This window comes from Macrotis lagotis, chromosome 1 (genome assembly GCF_037893015.1).
Source record: "Macrotis lagotis isolate mMagLag1 chromosome 1, bilby.v1.9.chrom.fasta, whole genome shotgun sequence".
Classification (NCBI taxonomy): Eukaryota; Metazoa; Chordata; class Mammalia; order Peramelemorphia; family Peramelidae; genus Macrotis; species Macrotis lagotis.
In genome coordinates this window covers 912893339-912904158 of record NC_133658.1, presented here as the reverse complement: position 1 = coordinate 912904158, position 10820 = coordinate 912893339, and the positions used below count along the sequence as shown (strand labels likewise).

General features: G+C 36.3%; 1 protein-coding gene across 1 annotated transcript in view; it reads right to left on the bottom strand.

Annotated features, from left to right (window-relative positions):
- Window positions 1–10820, bottom strand: part of LOC141509771 (uncharacterized) — a 58361-nt gene that overhangs the window by 34953 nt on the left and 12588 nt on the right. The window contains exons 3-5 of the mRNA XM_074219559.1: window positions 10683–10809; window positions 10296–10391; window positions 57–1296 (exon numbers count right to left, since the gene is read on the bottom strand). Coding sequence (XP_074075660.1) covers window positions 57–1296; window positions 10296–10391; window positions 10683–10809 — 1463 coding nt within the window. The remainder of the gene's footprint in view (window positions 1–56; window positions 1297–10295; window positions 10392–10682; window positions 10810–10820) is intronic.

Genomic DNA, 10820 nt, shown 5'->3' with positions numbered 1-10820 from the left:
ATAAAGGTTTTTCTCCAATGTGACCTCTCTTATGGGTAGTAAGGTCTCCACTCCACCTAAAAGCTTTCCCACATTCACTACATTCAAAGGGTTTCTCTCCAGTATGAATTCTCTTATGTGCAGTAAGTTTTATACTCCTTCTAAAACATTTACCACATTCGTTACATTCAAAAGGTTTCTCTCCAGTATGAATTCTCTTATGTACAGTAAGATTACCTCTCTGTTGAAAGGATTTCCCACATTCACTACATTGAAAAGGTTTCTCACCTGTATGAATCCGCTTATGTTTAGTTAGGTATCCAGAACACCTAAAGGACTTCCCACATTCATTACATTCAAAAGGTTTTTCACTGGTATGAATCATCTTATGTTTAGTAAGGTATACAGTGCACCTAAAGGATTTCCCACATTCATTACACTCAAAAGGTTTCTCTTCGGTATGAAGTCTCTTATGTCCAGTAAGGTGTCCAGGCTGTTTAAAGGATTTCCCACATTCACTGCATTCAAAGGGTTTCTCTCCAGTGTGAATTCTCATATGTTTAGTCAGGTCTCCACGCCACCCAAAAGATTTCCCACATTCATTACATTCAAAAGGTTTCTCACTTGTTGGACATCTCTTATGTTTAGTCAGGTCTCCACAGCACCCAACAGATTTTCCCCATTCACTATATTCAAAAGATTTTTTCCTACTGTGATTTCTTCTATGTTCACTTAGATCTCCAGACCAGCTAAAAGATTTTTCACATTCTTTATATTGAAAGGGTTTCTGTGCAGCATTAAATATTGGATCACTCATAAAGGATGGGCTACTGCTAAGGACTTTTCCACATCCACATAATTTTTCCTTAGTATTTTTCTTTTGATGCTGAATAAGTTCTGAATGGTAATTCAATGGCTTCCTGCATTTATGATACTCATAAAGCTTTTTCTCGGTTGACATTCCATTCCGTTTACCTTTATCTAAACACTGCTTGAAGTTTTTCCCATGTGTAACATATTTATGCAGACCTTTCCCCATATGAACTTTATCTTGTGGAACCAGGGTGGATTTCAGACCAAAGCCTTTTCCAAAGGCTTTACTTATCTTAGTATTAAACTTGGAAGCTTTCCCATGGATGACTCTTACTTGCTGGGGCTGGTTTTCATGCTTGCCATTCTGCTGCTCTAAGTTAATATCACACTCCCATACCATTGCAAACCTGGAATCCCAGGAATTCTGGAGTGTCTCTGCCACAGAAATGGGGAGATTTGGAGCTGTCGCTGTGGTTGCCCACCTAGTCTTTGAACTAAGGTGTTCTGAAAGAAAGAGTAAAAATAAGAATAGATGCAGTACTTTCTGTGAGGAAAATGCTTTATAATCAGTTCTAGATACTATTTTTTGATCAAAGAAAATTACCAATAATAATAATCAATAAAATAAAGTTGTCTAGTAAAGATATGTGTCTTAGCCTTCAATATGCTCTTTACTAAATCATTTCAAGTATCCTAGCCCAAATGAATATTTCAGAGTATAGAAAAAAATAATTGTATATTACAATACAGACCAACTGTGTTTTTAAAATTTTATTTAAGGCAATGGGGTTAAGTGACTTGACCAAGGTCACACAGATAGGCAATTATTAAGTGTCTGAGGCCGGATTTGAACTCTGGTCCTCCTGACTTCATGGCCGGTGCTCTATCCACTGCACTACCTAGCTGCCTCTAGACCAACTGTTGATAATGTGATCTAGAAAAATGTCTTAATTTGTCCATGTGAAATCATTTTTATACTATGAATTAGAAATTCTTGTTTTTATCCCATAAATTAAAACTAATTTTTTTAAAAAGACAACATTTTCAGAAAAGACAAATATGTGGTAAACTGAATCTTAACCAAAATTGTATAATCTAAAAAAATGGATATTTTCCAGGTAGTTAGAAAAGAAAATAGAACCATTATGAGTATACTAAAAATAAACTTTCCCCCCAAAAGGTCTTTTATCTTAAATTAATACATCTTGATGGTTATTGAATGATGAAGTCAACATTTATCTAAACTTCAGCAAAGCATTTGACAAACTCTCTCAAGATAATTATTTAGACAAATTTAGGGAAATATATACTAGACAAAAGTACAAGCTAATAGTGATTGTTTACGGTAACTTTACACCCAAAAGTCTTGGGAAGGATTGGGGGGAACTATGATGAGTTCTCTAGGGTAATGCTTTAGGACTGTCTCAACATATTTATCAATATACCTACCAGGGTTTTCATGTAGCTTTAGAGAAGCAGATATCCAGTCTCAGAGCCAACATGACCTGGGTTTAAGTCTTGTTTCTGACACTTTACTGGTTATGTGATGCTGGAACTCTGGGGACAGGTAACAATCTCTAAGTGCTGCAGGTAATCACCAACCTACATTGGTAGATGGGCCTTTGCTCATTTAAGACTTCCCTTAACGAATAAAATCATAGACCTTGAGTTTTTTCCCACATGGAAAGCAAGTCAATGAATGTTATAGATGACCCAAAGTTGAGTGGAAGAGCTAATAAAAACAGCTAATAATAATTGCCAGGCCCGGTACTAAATGCTTTACAAAATCTCATTTGATCCTCACAAAATCCCAGGAGGTAGAGGTCATTATTATCTCCATTTTATTGGTAAGGAAACTGAGGCACATTTTTAAATGACTTGCCCAGGTTCAAACAGCAAGTTTCTGAGGCCAGATTTGAGCTCAGGTCTTATTGACTCCAGGTCCAGTGTTGGATTCACTGAACACTTAGTTGCTAATGCAACAAAAGACTGAATTAAGATTTCAAAAAGTCTCTGTTACTAGAAAAATAGACTATTAAAAACAACAACCACTATAAAAATTCACCAAGAATCAACCTGAATTGGTACAAGCTGTGGTTGGATAGAAGGTTCTGTTCATAAGTTTAATTTAAATGAAACTACCTTCATATTCTGTGGCCACTAAAAAGACAACATGTACACATATGAAGAGAGACAGAAAGAGAGGGAAAGAGAGAGAGAGAGAAAGAGAAAGACTATAGGGAAAGATGACAGAGAATGAGAAAGAGAAATACAACTTTCTGTGCTTGTGCAAATATCCCAGAAATCAAAAAAAAAAAATTATTGTCCTGGTTAGACCACAATTAGAGTTTTGTGTTCAGGTCTGGGAATCATATTTTAAGAAAGATAGGAACTGAATACAATGTGTCCAAGGAGATGGTAGTAAAATAAGTGTCTGGAGACCAAAGTAAACATGTTTAACCTATAGAAGCTTGGCAAGGGATAGGAGGGCTATATGATCATACAGAAGAGAATACTTTAATTTTCTGGAGAGCAGTAGAGAACAATACCATGCTTTGGTTCCCATGATTGTGATGACATAGAGCTCTGAAGGTCTCTGTGTAAGGAAAGAACAGTCAAGGACAGGCAGTAAAACCAGGATGGGAAGCATAGAAAAAATGCTACCAGAAAAGCACAGAGATGTATCAGAAAGTGGCATTGGGTGATCCATGTCAGAGTGTTGCTGTGACAGATAATCACAGACTTCAGAGAAGGAAGGGATATGGGCAGTTGTCCGATTCAATAAATATGCAAAGACAAATTCCTGACAAGTGATCATCTGGTCTTTGCTTAAAGTCCTTCAGTAGGAGAAAACTTCTCCCTCCTGAAGTGGGCCATTCTATACTAGGGTAGTTCTTACAGAAGTTTTGTGGGTTGTTATTTTGGCACAAAAATCTAAATTTGTCTTTTGCAGCCTCTGGGTCCCAACAGAATCAGTCTGTCTTTCCTGTACCTTTCAAGACAGTTACACTATGAACACCCAGGCTACACAAATCCAGGAGCTTCAGCTAATCCTTCAATGGCATGTTTTCCAAATTCCTCATCACTCAGACTTCCTTCTCGAGCTTTCAACCAGCTTTGTCATGTCCAGAAGTGAGCATAAGAAAAGAGTGGTTTGAAGAGGGAAGGGCAGTACAAAGACTATTCATGTCTTATGTCCTGAAGTCAGGCCTCTCACTGCTGCCTGAGAACAAGGAAGCACTCAACTTGCAGTCAGTAAGACCCAAGGTCTCATCCCACCCCAGACCCTTAACAGCTGGGTGACTCTGGCCAAGCCACTTCACCTGTTTGCCCCAGTTTCCTCAACTTTAAAATGGGAATAATAATAGCAATTACCTCCTAGGTTATGGCAAAGATCAAATGTGCAAACTTGGTCCTGGGACTCCCCATATCAGCAAACTCCTGTGACTTATACATGCCTCCAGGATAAAATAGGGCATTTAAGGTGTTACACAACCTCACCCCAACTTCCCTTTCCAGTTTCACTGGACATTTCTCCCCCTCACACCATTAGTCACTGATACTAGTTTTTCTTCAATTTTTTGTACATGTAACTTCATCTCTTAATGCTATGTCTTTGCAATGGTCATTCTTTCATGCCTGGAATGCACTCCCTATTTACCTCTGTCTTCCTGAGTTCTTATGTAGAGCCCTACCTACCTACTTATCTATCTCTACAAATAGACAAAGATACACTTAGAGATAGATGTACGTGCATGCATATTTGTATATATATGTAGTAGAAACGAATGTGTACACACACACACACACATATATATATGTATGCTTTAAAATATAGACTCACTGTCATCAGGGATTTTCATTCTTTATTCTTGTATCCCTAGAACCTAACATATAGTAAACATTGAATGAATACTTCTTGATTAACTGACCAAGCTAGAGGAAAAACTGAAAAGAAATGAGAGCTATGGGAGAAAAGAAGTGGAAAAGGACCTAATATCTTGGTATAAAACCCAAGCAAAAGACTCCCTGAAAAATCAGAAATGAACCAAACAAAAGTCAATGATGTCATGAGACTACAAGAAATATTAAAACAAAGTTAGAATACTGAAAAGAAGAGGAAGGAGTAAGGCTGGTTGTAGCAAAAATAACTAACCCAGAAAACAGACTGAGGAGAGATAACTTAAGAATTACTAGACTAGCTGGAAGTTGTAAACAAAAAAGAGCCTAGACATCCTATTTCAAGAAGACTGTCCAGATATTTTAGAACTAGAGAGTAAAGTAGAAATACATTTAAAGAATTCACTGGTCATTTCTTGAAAGAAACAATCCACAGGCACTATGCTAAGTGACGAAGACATTAAAAAAAGAGGCAAGAGACAATCCCTGTCTTCAAGGAGCTACCAATCTAATAGGAAAGACAACAAGCAAATAAATAGGTACAAACAAGCTAAATATGGGATAAAGAGGAAATAATTAAGAAAGTCACTAGAATTAAGAGAAATTGGGAAAGGAGTCTTGTAAAGATGGAATAAGAGTTGGAACTTAAAAGAAACCAGCTGGCAAAGAAAAATACTGATCACACAACATATAGCAATCTCTTTCACAAAATGAAATACAATATTCCAGAAGGCAAAGGATATAGACTTACAACCAAAATTAACCTACCCAGAACATCTGAATAGAAATCCTACAGGGAAAAAAAATTAGCCTTTAATAAAAATAGAGAACTTCCAGGTGATACTTTTGAAAAGATCATAAATAAATAAAAACTATGAAATACAAACACAGGGGTCCGGAAAAACAAAAAGGGGCAAAAAATGATCCACACAACAACCAACTAGAATTCTAAAACCTTCATGATGAAACATATTACCCACCTTGGGACAGATGAATTCGGAATACAGACTGACACATTATTTGGAAAAAGTTAATGTGGGAATTTTTAATGCTTGACTATTCATATCTGTATAAGGATTTTGTTTTTCTTTCTTCTTCAATAGGGAAAGGAGGAGTTTCTTTCACTGAAAAGTTAAAAATTAAGTTTATAAAAATAAAAGTAATTTGAATTGAGCTAAGATTAAGAGGGAAATAGTTAATGGGGGGGAATTTTTGCAGCAAGTTTCTCTGATAAAGGTCTCATAAGAAAGCGATTCCAATATAATAAGAATTAGAGCCAAATATGAACAGAAAAGGAAGAAATTTAAGCTAGGAATAACCATACGAAAAAAATGGTTCAAAACATGAATCTGAGAAATGAAAATTAAAACAACTCTGTGTCTCAAATTCAGTCTTTGGCTTGGCAAAGTTGGCAAAGTCAAAAAGAAAATGAAAAATGTTGGGAGGAAAAGGCACATAGATGCAATGTTGTTAGAGCTGTGATCTGGTTCAGTCATTCTAAAAAGACAATTTGGCACCATACTCAAAAAGTTTTCAAATCGTACATATGCTTTGACACAACCATACAACTTCTAGGTTTTTACCCCAAAGTGAACAAAGGAAAGGGAAAGGACCTGTAATGTGCAAAAATATTTATAGCAACTCCTTTTATAGTTGGCTAAGAACTGAAAATATAGGAGGGTTCACCAACTAGGGCATGGTAATGGAGCATCACTGAGCCATAAGAAATGACAAAATTGATGGCTTCAGAGATACTTGGGAAAATTTGTATGAACTGATGCACAGTTAAGTAAACAGAACCAGAACAATTTATATTATAACAACACATTAAAAAATAAACTTGAAAGATCCAAGAACTCTGACCAATGCAATGACCAATTATGATTCCAGAAAACTGAAAAAGAAGAGTGCTACCCATCTCCTGACAGAGCGGTGAGAAACTCCAGATGTAGAACAAGACATGTATTTTAAAACAGTCAGTGTAGGAAACTATTTTACTTGACTGGACATATTTTTTACAAGGGTTTTGTGATTTTTTTTAAAAAAATTTTTAGTTTTTTTGTAACACAGTGGAGTTAAGTGACTTGTCCAAGGTCACACAGCTAGGTAATTAAGTGTCTTTAGCTGATTTACGTTCTATTCACTGTGCCACCTAGTTGCTCCATGGTTTTGTAATTTTTTTCCAGTGATGAAGGGAGTAAGGTATGGAGAAAAAAAATTATTTGAAAGAAAGGAAAAGACATTTTTAAAAAGAAAAAAGAAATTATGATAGGAAAAGAAGAAAAAAGCTGGCAATGCTTTGACATATCTTCTCCTTTGGGAGGAGTAAAATATAAAGGAGTCAAACAAAAAAAGTAGCTAAGAGACTAGAGATTTCTCTTTGATAAGGAAGTAGGTCCAGTAGGCATGGATATTTTCAAAAGAATTAAGATTCTGAGGACATAAAGAATAATAATCTCAATATAGAAGACAAAGAGAGTTATCTAAAAAGACTAATCATAATGCAAAAGGTAACCAAATTAGATTCTGAAGAACAACTGGAATAGCAGGAAAGGAAACCTGGTACAATTCCATTCAGAAAGTGACAAGAATGTTGACCTAAGGAACTAAGGCTAATAGAAAGGCAAGGAAAGCCATGAACAATAAAAAGTGTTCTTAAAAGTTATATTGAGGAAAACACTGAAGATCAAAAAGAGAAAGGAAAAGTTGCTCAAGACGGAAAATCAGGGATAGCTAGGTGTTGCAATGAATAGAACACTGATTCTGGAGTCAGGAGGACCTGAGTTCAAGTCGGGTCTCAGACATTTAATAATTACCCAGCTGGGTGACCTTGGGCAAGTCACTTAATCCCACTGCTTTGCAAAACAAAAAAAGACAAGTGAAAAGGAAAAAGTAGAATTGTTTTCTTTTTCAAGGCTCTTAGTTTGAAAAGACCAGAATAAAAATCTTAAAATGAATTGATGATAAAGAAAAGGAGACAGTAGGATAGAAACTTCATGAGTCAAATTCATCAACCTCAAAAGAACTAAACTCTCAGTTACTGAAAAAGACAGTAGATATGATTGTGGGTTACCACTGATGTCAAGAAAATGGAGGCCCATGGGCAAAGCATAAATTTTTGACATTTCAGTGTGATCCTGGGCAAGGCACTTGAGTTCTTACCCTCCATTTCTTTAACTCTAAAGTAAGGACAATAATGCTTTTAGCACATAGATCACAAGATTGTGAAGTTTAAAGCCAGAAGGGAAAATATATGTCATATATTATAAAGTACTTTGAAATGCTTCATAAACATCAGGGACTGTTATTATCAGAACACTGGAGAACATCAAATAACAACTGATTTCCAAAAGAAATGAGAAGGGTCTAAAACTTATTAGATAATTAATTTGATTTCTTTCCTGGAGAGTTCGAAAGTATTAGAAAGGGATGAATAGTGGATCCAGAAAAGGAGTAAGTGATCACTAAGGGTCAGTCGATGTTTCATCAAGGTTGGATTTTTATTCAAGCACCATTAAATTGGTAAATCAAGTGAATGCTGTGTGTGTGTGTGTGTGTGTGTGTGATTTGCTGATGTTTTGGCAAAGTTTCTCGTGCTATTCTTACAGAAAAGATGAGATGTGAATTAGATGGAAACATAACTGATTATTTGGAATTTGTTGAATATTTGATCTTAAATATAGGTCCATAGAGACTTGGAAATTCTTCAGTGAAGTGCTAGGAGATCTGCACAGTAATGCACTATTCACTACTTTATCAATGGTTTGAATAGTGACAAATGGAAGACAGACAACAGGTGTCCTGGATACTCATCTGGACTGAACAACAATTTGGAGTGTTAGAATTACTCATCATTTGAACGAAGTGAAATTTAGAGGAATATATTCATGATTTCATTTCTTGTCAAGGAAACTCCTTCAGCAACATAGTTAGGTACCTGCTTTTACACTCTAAGAGAGCTACTTGAGGCCCTGAGTGTCTAAATGACTTGCCCATAGTGACCTAAGCAATAAACAGAAGAAAGGGACTTAAGCCCAAGGTTTCCTATCTACAAAGGCTAGTTTTATCTAGTATCCTATAGGGTCTATAAATGATGAAGCTTCCTAGGGATAACTACAATCTTAGTCCTGATTTTAAAAATTAAACTTTGCATTTATAAGATGACTAAACAGAAGTTCATCCAAAAGATCAAAAATGTATAAAAATGTTTCAGTAGTCTTTTTTCTTGGAACCAATTACTGGAAACAAAGTGGTACCTATCCATTACCAAATTGCTGAACAAATTATGACATAAATGTTCTAACCGGAACTTGCACTAACAAGAGAAAGGGAAAAAGATTCTTTTGTTTTATCTTCCTTATCACCTCCAACTCTAGGAATCCATGACTTCAAGGTTCAGTCCAAGGGTCATCTAGGTATAGGTGTACAACCTTCCCACATTTCTCTACTTTATCTATGGACCAGTTAACAGAACACTCTCATATTTGGCTATCTGCATCAACGATGTATCTCATAGAAGAATATAAGCTACTGTGTGTGCCCAGAGTCTTCATACAGACTTGAGTTGAGTAGAGAAGAAACAACTTATCTGAGTTTGGATAGAAGAATGGGCAAAAATGGCAGAAACTATGTAGCACTGGAAAAAGCACAGGGCTTCTCATAATCAAAAGGCCAAATAAGAATTGTGCTGGGTTCTGGGCTATAAGCAAGGACAATAATAAATTTCCAGAGAAAGATATCAAAGATAGGGGGAAAAAACCATCAATTCCTACTGAATGAAGACTGGCTCAAGGAAGGAATTTCACAATCATGCCAAAGGTATTCTAGTGTTAGAAGGGCAGGAACACTATTATGGAAATGTGTTAAACTCGATTGTATTATATAGCCTATATCAGATTACTCATTATCAAGGGGAGAGGGGAGGGAAAGGAGGGAGGCAGAAAATGTGGAGCTCAAGATGTTACAAAAATCAATGTTGAAAAATATCTATGTAATTGGAAAAAAGATTTTTGTATCTAGAATAAGTAGATAAAATATATCATATGGCATATATTCATTAGCTTGTCAAAGGTATGTATATGCTAATGTGATTAATAAATAATTCATTAAAAAAAACTGTCACAGAGGGATTAGACCTATCCTGCTTAGCCCCAAAGGCAAAACTATGTAGGTGGGAGGTGAAAAGAAACAAATTTACACTTGAGGTCAGGAAAAGCATGACTAATAACTATGAGAGCTTAGCTGCCTCAGGGAGTGATGGCTTCTACTTCACTGAAGAGATTTTTATGCAAAGATTAAACAGCTGACAGTTATGATGTAGACTGAATTTCCCTTTAAATATTCCCTTCAAATTCTGAGATCACATTTTGAATTTCAATTTCCAGGACCTGTTTCCTAATCTATAAAAGATGATGGGTATCATATCAAAGACACTGTCCAGAGTTAACATGCTGTGATCCAAGGTATATTATACCTGAAGAAAAGTAAGCTTTCTCTTTGGGCTTAAGAAAATCTTAGGAGAGCACCTGATTATGAACATATACTCCTGAAAACCCAGAAGATTGTTATTATTCCTTCCACCTGACTGGTTTTCAATCACCCACCTTGAAAGGTGCCTCTTGGGACTGCTCCCTCTTGAATCCATGGTGTTCCACCTCTTTCCAAAAGGAAGATAATACCTGGTTTGTTAACAGCAAGCCCTGCTCATAGGAAAGAAATGGGAAAGTGCTTTGAATAGAGTCTCTGTGGGCTCCAGTTTCCTCATCTATAAAATAAGGGTTCAGGAGTAGATCTCTTGGGTCATCCTTTCTAATGCTAATTTGGGGATTCTATGAGCTCCAATAAGACATGTCTAGAATATTCCTGCTCATCAAGGCAGCTAAGCCTTCAAGTGAGCTAAGCACTGGAGAAACCACAAAAATTCCACTAAACGAGAATGTGAAGGAGGCCTGATAAGCATATTTGGAGTCAAAAAGGAAAACCGTCTTTACCCAGAGAGACCAGGTTCCTATAGTTCTCCAACATCACATTCCTGAACAAGTTCCTTTGAGCAGAGTCCAGTTGCTTCCACTCCTCTGGAGTGAATTCCACAGCCACATCCTTGAAGGTCACTGATTCCTGAAACATCA